The sequence below is a fragment of the Phascolarctos cinereus genome, unplaced genomic scaffold (genome assembly GCF_003287225.1).
Source record: "Phascolarctos cinereus isolate Bilbo 61053 unplaced genomic scaffold, phaCin_HiC Scaffold_2;HRSCAF=192, whole genome shotgun sequence".
NCBI classification, from domain to species: Eukaryota; Metazoa; Chordata; class Mammalia; order Diprotodontia; family Phascolarctidae; genus Phascolarctos; species Phascolarctos cinereus.
Genome location: NW_027555625.1, coordinates 144,855,801 through 144,875,121, shown reverse-complemented (window position 1 = coordinate 144,875,121; position 19,321 = coordinate 144,855,801). Strand labels below are relative to the sequence as shown.

Genomic DNA, 19,321 nt, shown 5'->3' with positions numbered 1-19,321 from the left:
TCCTCAAACTTTTTTTGTTTTTGGACTCAGCCTCTCTTGTGGGAATTTCCTTGCTCTGGACCTGTCTTCTCTTTTCTGGAAATTTCCATATTGAATAGTGAAACGAGTTCATGCTCCGTGTGCCTGATACAGCTAGGGGCTTACCAGCAAAACCTAGTGTATCCCTTTTACATCACAGACGGAAAAACTAATCAGATGTACCTAAGTAAGAACTTTCTCCCTTCCTATAAAACCTGTGAATGAATGAAATGGCATTTGTTAAGTGTTTACTATGTGCTAAACACTATATATTATCCTTACCTGTGTCAGCAAGCCACCTTAGCATGGAGATGTAATTCCAGCTATCTCATACATGGAGCAGCTTGCAAAGTTGGCTGTGCCAAGCCTGGGGGCGGTGTCTCCACCAGATCATCGTCTCTTCCCTCCTTTGCCTTCTTTCCCCAGTCCCCTATGGCCTACGGTTTTAAAATTCCCTGGCTGAATCCTTCCCTTATTGTCCCTGCCTCCATTTTCCTGAACCATGTTAGGTTCTTCTGTGTCAATCAAAACATCTATTTTATTATCTTATTCTATTTATTACCTTAGTGCTTTAAGCACTGCTGACCTGCTTAACTCTTGTGAAAGCCTCATTTCTATCCCAAAACTGTAGGAATGGACTGAGATCAAATGAATGCAAAATGTATATGTACAACATGGGCATTTAGATGGCACAGTGGAACGAGTGCCAGGCCTGGAGTCAGGAAGAGCCGAGTTCAAATCCTGCCTCAGACAATTACTAGATGTGTGACCCTGTGGAAGTCACTTAACCTTGTTTGCCTCAGTTTCCTTATCTGTCATAATGAGCTGGAGAAGGAAATGGCAAACCATTTCAGTATCTTTGCCAAGAAAACCTCAAATGGGGTCATGAAGAGTCAGATATGACTGAAATGAACAACAACAATATGTACAACACAGCACAGTATACTTTGGTAAAAATAACTACCTTTTATTTAAAAGGAGGTTTCTTAAAAATAAGATAAAGATTGATGTGGTTTATTTTGCTCTTTCCTTGAAAAACCATCTTTTGATTCACAGTTCTCTGGAGAAGGCAAATAAAGGAAGCAAACAAAGTCAAACAGACTAGTTCCCCTTTCCCAGCCAAGCAAAACTTCGAAAACAAACAAAAGTCAGTCTAGACACCTTACCTTTCCACTAAACCAGCAGTCTTTAAGAACTGCCTTTGCCACTGGTCACTACTACAATCAATGAACAACCTGTTGCCTTATGCTTGGATTACCTGGAGACCCAAACTGGAAAGAAAAGTCTAGAAGTTAACCTCCCGGAGGCAGTGGTAGAAATCCAGGGAGATCTATTTCTATGCATTAAACCCAGACTGTTTCTCTCAAGAACATCCATTTTCCTCCGCACTCAAGCCAAGTCCAGATCTGAGAATAAAAGAGGACCCTCTTAAAAACCACAGAGAAATACAGCATGAAGACTCTGCAGTGATTTCTGAGCCATGTGGCATAAACAACAAAGTGGCAGGGGATCAGGGATTCCCCATGCCTGGCCACCACCTGCTTTTCTAAGCTCTCCCCATGTTGGAAGCCATGCTGTTGACTCACCAAGGCAGAAAGGACCTGAGTTTTCATATAATCCTAGATCTGGGAGTGACCTTAGAGGCAATCTAGTGCAACCCTCTTAATTTAGAATTTCTGTAGGAATTTGAGCACGAGGTCCCGAAGCCGAACCCTGAGCATCTCATCATTGTCACAGATGATATGGGTTGAATCTTCTTCAATCTGGATAAGGGTCTCAGCCTCCTGGAGGAGGACGATGTGTCCTTTAGCTGTGTCCTCCACTTTCACATCACTGAAGCCATGCTAGCAAGGATCAAAGAAGACAAGAGATTGGTGAGTCTTCTGGACTGGGAAAATAGTTAGCCACTGAATATCATAAAAATGGTGTGATTTCCACTTTGTTTATTATGTGGAGAAAGATTTAAAAACTGGCATTTCTAGTATTTCTTAATGCAAATTTTTAATCTAGTAAGTGAGCCCATCTCACTACCTGGAAAAAATAATTCATTTATAAGATGCTTTAAGGTTTGCTTGCTTCAGAACAGTTCATTACATTTTACAGAAGTGAGGGGCTATCAGAGACATCTAGTCCAACTCCCTTTTTTTTTTTTTTACAGATGAGACTGAAGCCTTGTCTATGGCCTGAGAGGCAGCAAATGTCAGAGTTAGGATCTCAACCCAAGTCCCTTACCTCCCAAATCCCCTATTTTTCACAAAACTGTCCTTTCATCTGACTACTTAGAATCAAGCCAATTTGAAAGAGGCTTCAAAAACTGGTGAAATTCCATGAAAAACCTGCCAAAGGCCTGGCCCAACAGAGGAAAGCTTCTGACTCCACAAAGTTTCCTGCTCAAAGTGAACAAAGCAGGCAGCTGTGTCTGGAGTCCTGGGGTCTGGGACTCCAGCCCAACTGCTCTTGCTGTCCCTCTAGCTACAGATGTGTGCCAATTCCCCCTGAAGACCCATTTCAAAGGACTGGGACTCCACTGGACATCAGGAAAGCACTGCTGCTCCCTGCATGTGCGAGGTAACGACCCTGCATTCAGTGAGTCTGTCTTAAGGGAAGGTCTGGAGGAGACAACGGGGGCTCCCAGCATTCTCTACTGCTCTGTGGGTTTCATTAGAAACCTATAGATAATAATATAAACCCTTGCGATGATAAATGGGAGAAAATGGGAGAAAATAGAAAGAAAACACATTGGCTTAACAGGATTCAATGACTAATCCATGCTAATACAACGTAAAGAGCTGGATGTCAACTCAAAGGGCCTGGGTGTGAATATAGGTTCTGCCACTTACAACTTATGTGACCCTGGACAGATCATTTCAGCCCTCTGAGTTCCTTACAGTGATAAGGACAAGGATCTCTGGAATGTCTGTTCTGAGTCCTCTTGGTCTGATGGATGAGTGCTTCACCTGGTCCGAGTGAGCACCTTATTTGTTCCAGGTGAACCTGGAGCAGGCTCCAGTCATACTTCACTTCCTACTACTACTCCCTGGCCATCTTCTGGACAGCTGCCTTGTCAATATGGCATATCCTTAATCACCATGCTCTCTGGCTCTGAAACCACAATCACATCAATTCTGTCATTATTCCTGGAAAGTGTGTGTCAGTATATTCCCCTGTGGCCTTGTTCATCAACCCTGTAATTCTCCAGACTAAAATGTCCACCTTTCGCCACCACTACCCTATGTATGTTGTCTTCCCAAGTGCAAGGTACATGATAAGTACCTGATAAATGCACTCATGTATATTCTCTCAACTTCTCCTTTCCTTCCCCTCTCCCTTCCCTCACTATTCCTATAAATTGATAGTTTTAAAGAGCAAGAGGTCGTAGATGGGACTAGAGAACATCTGAAAATCAGGGTCCCAAGTAGAAGTTAATGAACAATCACTGGGAAAGAATGTAACTAGACTGAAAGCTGCCAACAAAAAGTTCTTAAAACAATGAAGAAAGAGAACCCAAACAAGAGCAGCAATAGTCTTTTTTTAATTCTAGGTGAATGTGAGCTGGATTCTTACCTTCTCCAAAGTCTGAACAAATTGGTCCACAGGGATAGAGCCACTCAGGAGGGGCTTTAGAAGTTTACAGTCTGGGATGTCATCACTCACTCGCTTTCTCTTCTTGCTGGCTGGGGGCTGGCTGGGCCTAGGAGGAGCCTAGAGCATCAAAATAATTCAGTTCCCAGAAGCATAATAACAGCTAATGCATTTACATTTGGCAAGGCACCCTGGTCTTAACTCGACCAGGAAAAGCAACTGGCCTCTACAACCTATAGCTGCTAGGCTCTGGGCAAGTCCATTAACCTTAGAGTCTCTGTTTCCTCATTTGTAAAATGAGGATGATAAAAGCATATACCTCACAGGGCTATTGTGAGGATTAGTTGAGATAAAAGATATAACAAACCTCAAAGTGCTACTAAATGCTACTAGCAGCAGCAGCAGCAGCAGTAATAATAATGATACAGAACTGGCCCCAAACTCGCAAAGCTGGCTGACGACATGAGCCATGAGCCTTGGAGTCACACCAGAATGAGCCAACTGTAGAAGGGAGGGTCTTCCCTAGTATACTGTGGGTCCAGTGTTCCTGGACCCTTTAGTCATTCCCTCTCTGAAAGATCTTAGGGTATACAGATTGAAGTGCTAGCCTGAGTAAAATTTTAGGTTTAGGGTGTCAAACAGCTCTAACAAAGACAAAGAGAGAATACATCAGCTTATCTGCCTCAGACTTACTACCATCTCTTTCCTAAAAGACCGCGATTGTTTCATTTGTACAAGTCTTACCTCCCCTGCTGTCCCGTAAAAGCTTCAGTTGTTTTGTGATATCTCCTAGTGAGGCTTCTCATCAGGTTGGTCAGAGGGAAGTTCTTTTTTTTTTTTTTTGGCCACAACAACTTTATAAGAGATGTCTAAGACCTCTCTCTTTGTGGGAGTTCTGATATGTACTTGTGAAGGAAATACCCACATGAATGAAATCACAGATCTGTGAAATATTTTCCTTTATGCCTAAAACAGTGCTGTGCACAGCATTATTGGTTTGTTGGCTGGTTTAATGAAGTTTGAGAAAGTTTTGAGTTCTTTATTGTGCTGTGAACAGACACTTAAATAATTTGCAGTCTTCTCTATGAATAATTTCCTTCCCCTTTTATCTTGTATAGGCACGTAGCCAAAGATATAAGTGGAAAGAAATTTATATGCAGCTCATTCTTTGTTTCAGACATAATTTATCAAGTGGTCCAGGACCACAATTATGCTAGTTAAGGAAATACCACTGCTCTGGGAGCTATTTTCATTTTAAGCTTGGTAGACTATTGTGCTAGTTAAAGGTGAGGGGAGTGGAGAGGTCATGAGTATACTGAACAGAGGGATTCTTTATCATCCTAGCCCCAGCTCAACCAGTGTGGATCAAGTGGTCAGTGCGACACAGCTGAGACCAGGCCTCCATACTGTACCTGAAGAACATGCTTGTTATCTTTAGTATGCAGCACAGCGGAAACAGTTGCTAAGGAAATGCCAGGCTTAATCTCCAGGGGCACCAATGAATCTGCAAGCTAAATGCATAGAGTAGTTTTCAGCCAGGAATCATTCTGAAATGGGGGAAGACGCAAAGCTACCCTATCCAGATCAGGAACTAAAATGTAACATGGGATTTAAAACTTGGCCTTCTGGGCAAAGCCTTTGTACATTAAGGCCCACAGATTCCCCAGTACCCTCTTTCCATTCATCCTCTAGCACCCCTGTTGACCAGCCTGCTTGGGGGCCACCAGCTATCTAACGACAGGACATAGTTTTTTGCTATGATCACGCTCATTTTGCTACCATGAATGTGAAGGGTACCCTCAGGAATACTGAGAGATTTTCCCCCCAATGGAACCTTTCATGTACTTCACCATCATTCAGTTCCCTAAAGGACTAAAAAAATAATAATTGTAATAGCTGGCATTTATATAGTACTTTAAGGTTTGCAAAGTGCTTAATAAATATCTCATTTTATCCTCATAACAACTCTAGGAGATGAAAGGTAAAAGATTCTTAGCAAAAAATTAGCAAAAAAGTTCTTAGCAAATTTGCTAATAATGACAAAGCTGAGAGGAGGAAGAGAAGGGGGAAGGAGAAAAAGGGAGATAACTGAGGAGAGAATGAGAAGAGAACATCTTGCTTTAGTCTGACTCTTCCAGCAACATTTCCTAAGCTGGTGCTTTTCAGAAAGGACTCCAAGAATTCTCTTGGTGAGGCAGTTGTCCTTTGTCCAGCACACTTTATACAGCTAGTGACCTGAATACAGTTCTCAGTACCCTAGCAGTGTTTCTTTGTGGTCTAAGTTTTAGTTACTTTAGTCCCATCCTCTGCTCTTTAATCGGAGAGCCAAACTTCACTGTGGGCAGAGATCCGAGTTCACTGACCCACTCTGCTCTGGACTTTTTAGAATATTTATGGATAATAAATTCTTTCTTCCAAGAGTCGCAGATTCAATCTTTCCATCAGTAAATCAACAAATATGGAAGCAACAGAAGTGGTATTTAGGTGGAACACCGGATGCAGGGTTAAACCTGGAATCAGGAAGACCCGAGTTCAAATCCGACCTCAGATACTTGTTAGTTATGTAACCTTGGACAAGTCATTTTACCTCTGTCTGCCTCAGTTTCCTTATTATAAAAATGGGGATTAAGAACAGCACCACGTCAGAGTTTTTGAGAGAATGAAATGAGATAATACTTGCAAAGTACTATATAATGCTAGCTATCATTATTATTAATAATAACACTAATAAATAATGCCACTGCAGTTGAGATTTAGGAATTAGGAGACCTGGGTCTGAATCCTGTCTTCTATATTTCCTGGCTATGTAATCATGGCAAATCACTCAATCCCTTTGAGCCTTGGTTTGCTCATTTGTACAAGCGAGGATATCACCTGAGGCACTTAACTAACAAGGCCGCTGCAAAGTTCAAATGAGATCATTCAGGAAACCTTATAGCACTTTATTAATGTCAATCATCATCATCATCACTATCATCATCATCATCCTGGGCTTTGGTAAAGAAATATGAACTAGTCTCTCTGGCTCCTTTAAATTCATCATGCACACCATCACCAGATGAGTCTTCTTAAAACACCGCTTTCTTTAAACTGATCAAAAATTCACCTTATTTCTACACTGCTCAAGTATAGCTTACTTTACTCTGGCATTTAAGGCCCTTTCTAAGTTGATTCTATCCTTCCCTCACCCCAACAGTATTTCATCTTTTTCTAATTACATGTAAAGATAATTTTCAACATTCATTTTGGTAAAATTTTTGAGATGCAAATTTTTCTGCCTCCCTCCCCTCCCTAAGAATTATTCTACACTCTTATTGGCTTGAATTTAACCATTCTCTTCATTGTCTCTTATCTATTTCATCTCCCATGACACTTAGCGTTCTCATTTCTGTCTCTGGGCCTCCACTCATGCTAAGTGAGAAAAATGCAGAAGTAGAGGAAGGGTGATATTTTGAGAGGTGCAGGGAGAGAAGATGGGGAATGGGGAGACAGCTGTCTAAATTGCATCAAACTTCCTTTTACATGAATACCTGGCTTCTCACAAACATGATGGGGGTTTGAGGACTTTGCAGAAAAGAAGACTTGTGGGGAACATGATAGCCATACTTCATAGGTGAAGGGTGTCACTTGGCAAGGAGATTCAGTTAGTTCTATTTGGCCTCGGAGGCAGAAACAGGAGTAAGGGGGAGGGGAGTTGCAAGGAGTTAAGTTTAGATTTGATGTCAGCAAAAACAATTAGGAGTATGAAAATGGAAAAGGTTGTGTTGGCAGGGAGATGGCTCTCCCTCCTTGGAGGTCTTTACAGCAGAGGATGCATGGTCACTTGTCGGTATGTTGCAGTGAGGTTTCTTTTTGGGTATGGGTTGGGTTGGATGGTTGTTGATAGTTCTCTTAACTCAAAGATTCTGTGATTCTTCAGCGGTTCCTGTTTCCCTCTGGGATCAAATGCAAGCTCTTCAACTTGCCCATTAAAGCCCTCTGCAACCTGGCTTTCACTCGACTTTCCAGCCTGTGCTTTACTCTACATCACTCCTCTTCCTACATGTTGTGTTTCCACTAAACTTCTTCAAACCTGGCATTCTGCTGTCCTTGTGCATGGATCTCCTTCCTCCATGCTTTGATCTCTTAAAATCACTCCAGACTCCAGTTAGGTTTCACCTGCTCTGCAAAGCCCTTCCTGATTCCTCTGGCTCTCATGTGATCTTAACATTCCTTGCATGTTGTATTTGCTGGTAGAATGGAAGTTCCTTCAGGGCAGGGGCTGTTTTTCAGTTTTGTTTTTGTATCGCCAGCTAGCATCATGCCCAACAAATGCATGCTGAATGAGATGACTTGTGTGTAACGTGTGTGAAATACTATTTAGAAAAGGCAAACACTTTACTCCCCTTTTAATCTTAGTTTCTTACTCTTTATCTACATTGCCACTTTTTGAACTACATATCTGATGCGTTTTCTCTTTTTTAATTTGTATCATGTTGGTGAAACCCCTTTAGCTAGAGAATGAATAAATGGAAGAACATTTGTTAAGTGCTCATATGTACCAAGCACTGTGCTCAGCATTTACTATTCTAAGTAGATATGTGGTAGACATCTCAAACTCAATGCATCTAAAACAAAACTCGTTATCTTTTCTCTAACATCCTCCCCTCTTCCAAAACTCCTTCTCAGTGCTGAGGGCATCAGCATCCTTCTGGAAAGCCAGGCATGCAATTTCAGTGTCATCCTTGCTTCCTTCCTTCCTTGCACTCAGCCCACACCTGTACACCACCTCTGGTACACATTGCCCTTCCCTCCACTTGTGCAGCCCCCTCTCGGCTGAAGGCCGTCATTCCCTCACACCTATACTATCTGTACAGCTTGCTGTTTGGTCTCCTTGTCTCAAATCTTTCTGCCTTCCCCTCTATCCTTCACAGAGGCATCACATGACGTTCCTAAAGCACAGGCCTGATCGTGTTGTCTCCTTGTTCAGTGAACTCCAATGGCTTCTTCTCAGCTCTAGGATCAAACACAAAATCCTCTGCATGGTTTTAAAGTCCTTCACAACCTGGCCTCCTCCTCCTCCCTTTCCAGTTTCTTGTGCCTGCCTCTTCTGCTTGAACCCTTCTATTCCGTGACACTGATGTCCTGGCTGCTCTCCACATAACACTTCATCTCCCGACTGCTGTCTCCCATGCTTGGAATGCCTCCTGACTTCCCTGGCTTCCTTCAAGATTCACATCTAATCTCATCTTTCACAGGAGGCCTTTCCCAGTTCCTGCCACTGTAGTATTAAGACTGATTAGAGCAGAAGTGGCAAACACATGGCTGCGAGCCCAAACCAGATTAAAATATAATTGGGAAATATTTTTAAAAAATAAATAAAAGTACAATAAAACACAGACAGATACTAACATGGCTTTAATATGTACCCCACAAGGATGCTTAGTGACCCCTATTTTTATCTGAGTTTGACACTACTGGACTAGGGGGTCCTTAGGGTCTAGTACTACGACAGACAGCAAAGTCCAGGGGTACTTAGCACAGATGGCAATACCTAGGGGTCCCAAGAGTGTAGCAGAAGGAAATATGGGATAGTCCTTGGGACTGAAAGTATATTAGCAGGGTGTGGTGAAGCAGAGACAATGGGTATATATAACGTGGGAATACATCTGGTTAGGCACAGAGCCATTAGGGATTGAGCAGGTAAGATCCCTTTCCTGCTCATACTTATGAGGCTATCCTTGATTTCCAATAGGGATCTTCAAAACCAGGACTCTTCAGAACACTTGAACATATTAGGCTTATGATTTGACACCTCTTCTGGAATGGAGGGGCTAGAAAGATGCCATAAACAAATATACTACAGTTTTTATTCTAGAAAAGGTGTGGAATTCAAGGGCTTTCTTTAACCATCTACTTGAACAGGATTTCTTCATGTACTAGGTCCCATATGGGCTGACCACCAAATAAAAACAACGAAAATGTCAGAATTTTTATTGGCACTAACAAAACTCCTGGGATTCTTATGATTAAGAACAGAAATGGAATTTTTGGGGGGGCAGAGGTGGTGGTTATCATACAAGGAAGCTGTGGAAAGAACTGTTTCCCTTTGAGTAATAAGACCATTATTTTGCCTTTGTAGCAAAACAAAACAAAAGCTGCTGCAGGCTTTCAGACAGGTCCTTCCCAAAGCAATCAGAGGAGTACTTTCAAGTGGCAACATACACCCTACTCTGAAAGGAGAAAAAAACATTCTGGTCTCTTGCCCTATGATGCCAAGAGACAATAGCAGTAATGAATAATCCGGTGAGCAGAAATGATGCAGAGAGGGGCAGGATTGCCAAGATTAGCATCAGGGCATCATCCAGCCCCAGCATATGTCAGAGAGGTGGGAAGATAGGCAAATATCTGTACTTAATGGAAGCAAATAGGTTTACTCACTGAGCAAGCAAAACAGGATGAGGATGCTGAAACTTACCCACAGATGCACCATATGTTATTTCCTGGAACTGACCAAATTCCCTTTGGGAAAGACTATTCTAATTGAGATATTCACCCAAATGTATTCAAAAGACAGGCCAAGAAGATATGGGGCCACCACAACTAAACTTAATGTTTTAAAAATCCTTTGGCTCAAAGCCCTTCCAGCTTGGTAGTACAGGCGAGAGCTTGTGTTCCACAGGCATATGTGGGATTGCCTTTCACCATGAAAGGCCACTGGATGTGGGGGCCACAGCGACTTATGGAAACCTCTACTAAGATGTGGTGGGGCTGTAATCTACAGCAGTGGAGGGAGTACTCACAAAATCACAGATCTTTCAAAGTATTTGGAGAAATAAGCTACTTTGGCAGTACTTCTGAGGCCAAAGACAGAGGGATAGGTGAAGTTCCTAATAAATTAGGAGAATCCAGGATGGATGATTTAGCACTCAGCTTCTAGGAAGGGTATTTCAGTGATCAAGACACTAAGGACCCCTCTTAAGCTGCAATGATGAAAGGTGGGGGTGGTCTCATGTATGAAGAATTACATGGATCAGAGTGACTGGACCTTTCTTGTTTTCACCAAAGAAAGGAGGGAGAACAAGATGAAACCAGAGTAGGAGGATTTAGGCTTTTGGTAGATATTGGAAAAGATTGTTCAGAGGTCCCAGAAATCTATGCCCATGGAGGATGGGAGACATACCATCTGTATGGCAGCAGTTTTAGTGCAATACTTTAATTTAATGTAATACTAGCTAGACAGAATTCTTGGTGTTCTTTTTCAGCCTTCAGGCTGGAAGAACAAAATCCTTGACAGCAGGAGGTGCAGGGTTGAAAAACAGATTCAAAAGAGAAGTAGCACATCTGCAGAGCCCCATGGTAGATTAGATACATGAAGTCATATGAACAACAAGGTACACACTGACTCTTCATCAACAAGAGGAGGTGAGAAGAGGTGTATTCAGGTCTTCATTCTACTACTTTATCAGAGGTATGACTATGAGCAGGCCTGTAAATCTCTGCCCTACCTATCACACTGGGTTACACTGGAGGATGAAACATCAAATGTGAAAGAACAAAATCTTAAATGCAACATAAAAGTAAGGTATTATTCATAATAACAAACATGAAGACTATGCATATCTATATTACTTCTACTTCCATAATAGTTTGTGATCACCTTTATAATTTATTTCAGAACCTCTACCCAATGTTATTTCCATAAAACAATAAAAAAATACTGTCAACAAAATCATAGCTATTCCAGAAGTTAAATGGTGGGGGCAAGATGAGGCTGCGTATTCTCCAAGGCTGTGCTCTGGTTCAGTGTATCACAATGATGGAGTATTACTATGAACAATGATACCATTTAAATGATTAGTACTTCATGATTTTAAAAATCCCCTCTCTCTTCCTTTCTCCCTACTTGTTTAATAATGTTCTTTGGGTTTGGCCAAAAAGAAAGCTGGCTCTGGGCATTTCAATAGACTCAAATAAGCAGGAAAGCTATGATTTCTGTGATCAGAAGTAAAGTAGCTCACCTCAGGCATGATTTCAATCTTCTCATAGCGGCGTTTAAAGGGCAGGGCGAGTACCTCCGCACGGCGATAAGACATCGCAGGGGGCTGGCAATCAATCATTAGGTCCATACGATGTGACTGGGCAGGGGGAGGCTGGGTATATTGCTCAGGACAAACCACATGGAGGGGCTGCAGAGGCAGATGAGATGGGGTTAGGGAACAGAAAAGAAACGCAGTATCTCTCTGAATCAAAGCTACCTCTCTACAATGTGGTCACAGTGACCTGACCCACTCCTTCCCTTAATTCCATTCTTTCAGGCACTCAGGCTGGCACTGCTGGAGTCATTTTTGGCTCCTCTTCCTCTTCCACCCCCGCAATATCTAATCTAATAAGGACAATAGATATGGAGTCAGAGGACCTGGATTTGGATACTTGCTCTGCTACTTACTACCTGTGTGACCCTGGGCGAGTCCCTTCTCCTCTCTGGCCTCAGTTTCCTCATCTGCAAAATGAGGGGGTTGGATGAAATGATCTCTAACATTACTCCCAGCTCTAACTGAAGAATCTATGATCTATTTACAGGCTGAACCCCTCCTCCAGTAAAATGTAGGCTTCTTGAAGGCAGGGACAGGTTTTTGTACTGCCTTTGTCTCTCTAGCATCTAGCACAGTATCCTGGCACATAGGAGGCACTTAATAGATGTTCATGAGATTGGACTGATCTTAAGTCTTACTGAATCCTTTACCAGTCTCTAAAGTTGCCCATTCATTTCACATCTACAGCAAATGCTTTAAGCTGAGCCCCTCACCTTCTCTCACACCACAAACTACTGTGACAGTCTCCTATCTCTTCTCCCTTTCTTAAATCTAGTTCCACTTGGCAGCTAGAATAATTTCAATTTTCAACATGTAATTTCCCTGCTCAACAATCTATGCTGTGTCTCTATTGCTGAATATATCAAATTTAAATTCCTATGCCTGACTTGCATGGCTTTTTATCCACTATACTCTTTGTAATATCAAATCCAATTTTTGTTACTCTTTAAAGTGGAATTTTGGTTCCATCCAAGCAAATTTGCTTCCTTGCTCCTTGCTTTAGAAATAAGTCTTTAAACATGTTATCTTCCCTACCTGAAAGCTGGTTCACCTATTTCCTTCCATCCTGCCATTCCATACCCTGATAATCAGACTCTAAATTAGGGCTAAGCTTTCAGGGGAATCCATGAACTTGGATGGAAAAAAAAGTGTCTTTATTTCAATATAAATAGCTTTCTTTGTAATCTTTTACATTTTATGCATTTAAAAACATAATTCTGAGAAAGGGTTCAGAGGCTTCTCTAGGCTGCCCAAGAAGTCTATGACACAAAGTTAAGAATCCCTGTTAGTAAATCTCCTCCATTAAGTTTTCCTGATAAATAAATCCTACCTAACCAATCACTCCTTATCATTACTCATGTGCAACCTGAGTTATATGATACAGTAACACTTATCATCTGGCACTCAAATAGCTGGCACTGAAACAAACCTTGTAGGCATAGACAACCCCCAGGGAGATCCCACAGCTTCGCTGGGAAGAGATGAAGACACCAAGTACACAGGCAAAAAGGAGGAACACACTAATGGAGGCAATGAAGAACAGAACTAGTGATGGGAAGAAAGGAAAACAGCTCAATGGGAAAGTGTGGGAAGTGCTTCTTGGCAGAGAAGAAAATGGTAAGAAATCAAGAAGAAACCAAAGAGGGTGCAATGCTGTTCCAAATCGCCTGTAACCGACATCTCATTCTCTAATGTCAGTAAACTGAGGTGCTGTAATACTTGCATTTATTTACACTTTGCAAATATTCTTAAGTAGCTCTCATGTTCCTGGGACTCCTTCCCACCCTCAATTAGACCCTGTAAGGTCCTTGAGGAGAAAAAGCCGTTTCTAATCCTCTCATTATCACTCTGCATCAGTTATCAGATGATTAGCCTGAACTGTGACTACACTGCAAGCTCAGCATCCGGGTTCCTCTCTGTTGGAGGCAGCCTCATGATATGTTCTTCACCACCAGGTGGTGCTAGAGTCACATAACAAGCAGCCATCTATCTCTTGGGCATCCAAACGACAAATTTCAGTTCTTTAATATAAAAATGCTTTAAAAGATTAACTTACTACAACATAAATATTTCACAAACTAATGAAAAAACTAAAGAATTATAACCTTTCAGAGCAATGGAAAATAAAAACACAAATCTACAGACAGTAAATTCAGTAACCGATAATTGTCCCTTTAATACCTAACCACATCAGACAATCTAGAGCTCTATGCTTTCCCTTAACTCCCCACAAGCCAGCTGAACATGGTATTTCTGTCCTTTAGACCTGCCTGCTTCCTTCTTCCTTGAATTCCCTTCTTTTTAACTCTGGAATGGTCACTAACATAGTACCCACCACTTTTTTTTACTTTCCTATCTGACTCCAATTTCAGCCCAAAGTGCTTTTTTTCTTGCTCTTCCTCTTTAGAAATGATATATTGGACTTACTGAAACATTAGTACATAATAGAGAAGTCTAAATACTTACAAGGCATGGATTAAATAACTAAAAATTTAGTAAGAAGACAAGAGAATGGAAGAGGCTTTTAACAATTTTCTTACAGGAATCAACGGCCAGAGAGGTACTCAAATTACTCCAGCATCTCTCCTGCAAATATATTTTTGTACAACTGTTTCAGGCGTCTGTTTAAATGAGAATGTTTTTGCAATAGTTTTCTTCCTATGTTTTGCTAAAATTAACATTAAAATTAGACTACATTTCCTGAACGCAAACAGGTGAAGTGGTAAGGAGAGACAACTTGAAGGTTTTGAGAAAGACAGTTAAGCTGGGAGTAAACACTTGCTAGAGATCATTAACAAGGCAGATAATGGAGACTTACCTTTCTTGAGGCTTATTTTTTGTTCCTATTAGATATAAGCTCTCTAAGGTAGAGACCATGTTTCCTACTTCTGTTGTAAATCTCCTTAGTGACAGAATATTATACTTTTTTTCTACAGTGGATTTTCCAGTAATGCTGCTTACTGTCAGGAAGCGAGGTAGCAGAGTAGACGAAGCACATGCTGGGAGTCAGGACAACCCAAGTTCAAATTTTACCTCAGACACTTATTACCTATGTTATTGTGGGCAAGTCACTTAGCCTATCTCAGCCTTCGTTTCCTAATCTGTAAAATAAGGAAGGTTGGACTTGATGTTTCTAAGGCCCCTTCCAACTGTAAATATATGGTCCCATGTCCATGGGACTAATAATTCAGATGATAGTTTTCTGTGCCATTATCTACCAAACAATCCTTTCTTAATAATTTAAATATAATTATCTATCATTTACATTTAGAAATAGTTTATAATTATTTTATATTTATTTAAATATAATTTTAAAGATAAGAGAAGAATCTTATTTGAACTTTTTAGTTAATTAAGGATAGACAACAAGACAAACAACTCCAAAGGGAAAGAAGAACCATTTCAACAAACATTTCAAGAAATAATACAAAGGAAAAGAAGGGAGGGGGAAAAGAGGAACTAATACAAAGAAGAAATAAGATTGGCAATCTGCCTGGGAGTAAGGATAGCATTGTACAAGAAATGCATAAGTTACTGAAGATTCCCTTCAAGACTAATGAAAGAAGTCTCGAAATAACATGAATTTACTTTTTAACTCAGTGCTGTTTTAATCACAAACCTGTCCTATATCCTATCACTGTCTTTTGGCTATATTTCCTAGTATTTAAGTTGACTACAGCTATTCCCTTTCATATTCTGACTAAGATTATGGCTATCCAGATTTCCAGATTCCACACAGATCTAGTACACTTCCAGAAAGAGAGAGAGAGAGAGAGAGAAGAGAGAGAGAGAGAGAGAGAGAGAGAGAGAGAGAGAGAGAGAGAGAGAGAGAGAGAGAGAGAGGAGAGAGAGAGAGAGTGTGTGTGTATGTATACACATATACGAGAGGGACAGAGACATAGAGAACAATCATTCTGGGCACACTATGCAGGCTTTTTCAAATAGCACATCACTGACAAAATTACAGTAATGACTATGGCTGTGCAAAAACCACTGAAATGCTTTTCACTTAGAATCAGGATGCTCTCTGGTTGAAAAAAGAAGATGAGTAGAAGGGAGTGATTTTTCCTATTCACTTAGTAGGCATGTAATAAATGTTTATTAACTGAATGACTATTCCTTTCAGTCTTTGTTGTAGAGGAGGTACTTGGTCTAGTTTTAAAATAATGTACAGGTAAAAATAAATATTAGTTCAGTCTACTTTCTTCCATCATGCCTCTTTCAATGAAAGCTTCTTTCAAAAAGCAGACATCATAGCTTCCTTTTCTAATTTTAGGAGTAGCTGAGACACCTTCATAGATATCTCTTTAAATAAGGTGACACAGAACCTCCAACCGTGCATCCAGGAAGTTTGGCCCATATGAAGTAGAATTTCTGACAGCACAGAGGACATCAAGTTCATATCCTCACCTGTACTTCCTTGAGCAGCTTTGACACTTGAATGAAATTGAGCCTTGTATCGATTGGACAGTAGATACATTTCATGGCCAAAGGTTGGTAGGGAGCCAGTGCATCTAGGTATGAGAAGTCAGGTTCTGTGGAAAGAACAAAAAAAGATTTTAAAAGAAAAGGAGGCAACAAAGCAGGTCTCTACCAACGGAATAGCTAACTGCTAGTTCTATTTTCTCAACTTTCTATTTCTAGTCCTCTATTTCCTTCTCTGCTCCTCAATTTCCAAAGGGGATTGGATTGTGGGCTCTAAGGTTTCTTCTAGCTATAAATCTATGATTCAATGATCTCATCCCTTCTTTTCTTCATTTGAAAGTGCCAACTTCAACCATATCACCTTTTTTTCTTAATAGTTAAATTGGTGCTTTAATAAAACTCCTGAAGGTCCAAAAAGATACTTTAGTATTCCAAAAGATTAGTGATTTCACTGGTGTGGACCTACCGCCTCCACTGATTCTGAACACAGTAACAGAAAGTACTTACAAGGAGTTGTGGTCAACTACATGAAATCAGCTTGGTTCATGTTTTCAAGAGATTGTTGAGGATGGGGGAAGATTACAAACAATATTGCCTCATAAAACACTCTCTATTAACTCATTTAGTTTTCTGACATAGAAAGACTGGATTAATTTTCAAATCTCAAAAACAATGAATGATTAGGGCCTCAAAAAGCTGGAGAAATGTCACAAAGACAATGCCAGTGCACTGCAGACAGACCCATTCTAAGCACCACATTTATTTCAGGTGTGCTTGCTCAGTACTGCCCTGATGACCAACCAGCCAGAGTGGGGTGTCACAGAGTACACCTGGCTTAAGGAAACCTAAGCTTGAGTCCAGAACTTCCACTTAGTCGTTTTATGAATTTGGACAAGTCATTTAACTTGTTTGAGTCTTAGCTTCCTCATAAATAAGATAGCGATGATAAGAACATACATACCATTTATCTTACCACCCTCTATTTCCATAAATATGAACAATTGTTATTATTGGTGTTTAAATGTCTTTTACTTTAAGCAGGTTTCTACAATGAGCTTGGAATGTTCTACCACAGGTTGGGCACAAATAGTTCATGTGAACATTTGTGGTGGATTTTCTAAATCTGCACATCTTGCATTTCTTTTGAACTACTTCAATTCTGCTTTGCTCACAGAGCACAGCACCTTCTCTGATGGGGGCACGCCATGCTGAGCGGTCCTGTGCCAGTGTCTCCCATGTGACACAATCAATTCCAAAATTAAGAGACCTTAAGAGTGTCCTTGTATTGCTTTTTCTGACTACCATGTTAACGCTTGCCCTGTGTGAGTTCTCCACAAAATAGTCTTTTTGGCAAGCATACGTTTTGCATTCGAACAACGTGGCTAGCCCATTGGAGTTGTGCTCTCTGCAGCAATTCTTATGTAACTCTCTACCTAAGTCTGAGTTGTAAGGCTCAAATAACTTCTTTGGTAAAGTTGTTTTTGCGTGCAAACTTTAAGGCACTGTCTGCGTGATAGCTCTTATTATTGTTTCCTCATCTGTAAAACGGAGATAACACTTATACCATCTACTTCACAAGGCAGTTGTGAGACTTAGAGCATTATATAAACCTTAATACACTGAATAAATGGGAACCATTAATAAAAAGAACAATTAAATTCAATGGTTCAATAGAGCATTTGCTGAATGCCTAACAAGGTGCTGTAGTAAGGACTTCAATTGGAACTGCCTGACTATAAAGGTTGTGAAGATACGGGTGATCCTCTCTGGAGGCAGTATGTCAGCTTCAAAGTCAGGAAGACCTGGGTTTATGTCCTGTCACTGACACACACTTGCTATGGGACCTGAGCAAATCACTTTTCGGTATTCTTAGGCAATTCTCTAAGACCCCCAAGTTGCAAAGAAAGTGCCGAGCTGAATTGGTAGAGGGAATTCCTTTATTTGGAAGTTCTCTCTATCAATGAACTCACTGGTTCAGTTTCTATCCCTAATCTTTCACCTCCAAATTCTTGTAGCTATTAAAGCTCAAAGTTATTTAGGAAGTACTTTACAGCTTAGAGAAGACATAGTTCTCACAATAAACCTCAGATATATATAGCACAAGTATGATTATCTTCATTTTATGGTTGAGAAAAGCTGAGGCCCAGACAGGGGAGGTGACTTGTCCGGGGCGTCTAGTCCTGGGCATACAGCTAGTAAAAAACTTTTTGATTCTGAGGGCAGTGCTGAGACTGCCCCTCAACTCCTCTTTCTCTCTCCTGTTTTGGGAATGTAATCCTGCCTGCCTTTAGCTTTGAACTAGGTAGTGGGGTGAACATTTTTGAATACATAAATGTGTGGGGAAAGAAAAAAACAAAAGGGCCTAGAAAGGAATCCTCTGCAAACCGAGTTGGCAAGGCCACACCCATGTGGGCAATCAAGCACTGGCTTGGACAGTTTGTAGAAAAAGTTGCACAACATTTGATAACATTTCATCATTGTTAATCATAGAATTCTCCACTTAAGTTTTGCTCTGCAGCTAGATCATGGTGTACAGGTGACCCTTGATTTGAAAGGTCCCATGCCACTGAAATGTTAAGTTCTGGCAGATCTTATCCAAGCTGCAACAGGTTTGAGGATGGGCTTGGCAACATGCTATCTGCCTATAGTGGCTAGGTGGTGCAATGGATAAAGTGAGGGGCCTGAAGTCTGGAAGACTCATCTTTTTGAGTTCAAATCTGGCCTCAGATACTTACTAGCTGTGTGACCCTGAGCAAGTCACTTAACCCTGTCTACCTCGGTTTTTCAATTGTAAAATGAGCTGGAGAAGGAAATGGCAAACTACTCTAGTATCTTTGCTAAGAAAAGCCCAAATGGGGTCATGAAGAGTCAGACATGGCTGAAAAGACTGAACCTATCTGCCTATCATCTGTGGATCACCCTCACTAGGTTTGGAGAGGCTCATCAGAAGGCTGGCCACTGGCACTAGGAGTGAGGAGGATGAAAAACTGCCAAAGCAACTCTCAAAGACCCTCTCCTAAGCCAGAGAGGAGTTTCATTCAGTTTCTGGTTAAAGATAATCACACCCACCAAGTTATAGAGCCCTGGATCTACATCCAGGAATCTGGAAATATGATTACATTATATGATATGTATAGTTCACAGAGCTACTACCTATAGAAAAATTAAAGCTCAAAGACATAATAATTTATTGTTAATTTTAACTTCTAATTATATAGTAC

The 19,321-nt window shown here is 40.9% G+C and overlaps 1 protein-coding gene across 1 annotated transcript in view; it reads right to left on the bottom strand.

Moving 5' to 3' along the window:
* Positions 1-961: 961 nt before the first annotated feature.
* Positions 962-19,321, bottom strand: part of INTS9 (integrator complex subunit 9) — a 131,163-nt gene continuing 112,803 nt past the window's right edge. Inside the window, exons 13-17 of the mRNA XM_020988805.2 lie at positions 16,086-16,210; positions 11,601-11,768; positions 5,013-5,111; positions 3,583-3,720; positions 962-1,862 (exon numbers count right to left, since the gene is read on the bottom strand). Of these exons, the coding sequence (XP_020844464.1) occupies positions 1,686-1,862; positions 3,583-3,720; positions 5,013-5,111; positions 11,601-11,768; positions 16,086-16,210 (707 nt within the window). The 3' untranslated portion in view covers positions 962-1,685. The remainder of the gene's footprint in view (positions 1,863-3,582; positions 3,721-5,012; positions 5,112-11,600; positions 11,769-16,085; positions 16,211-19,321) is intronic.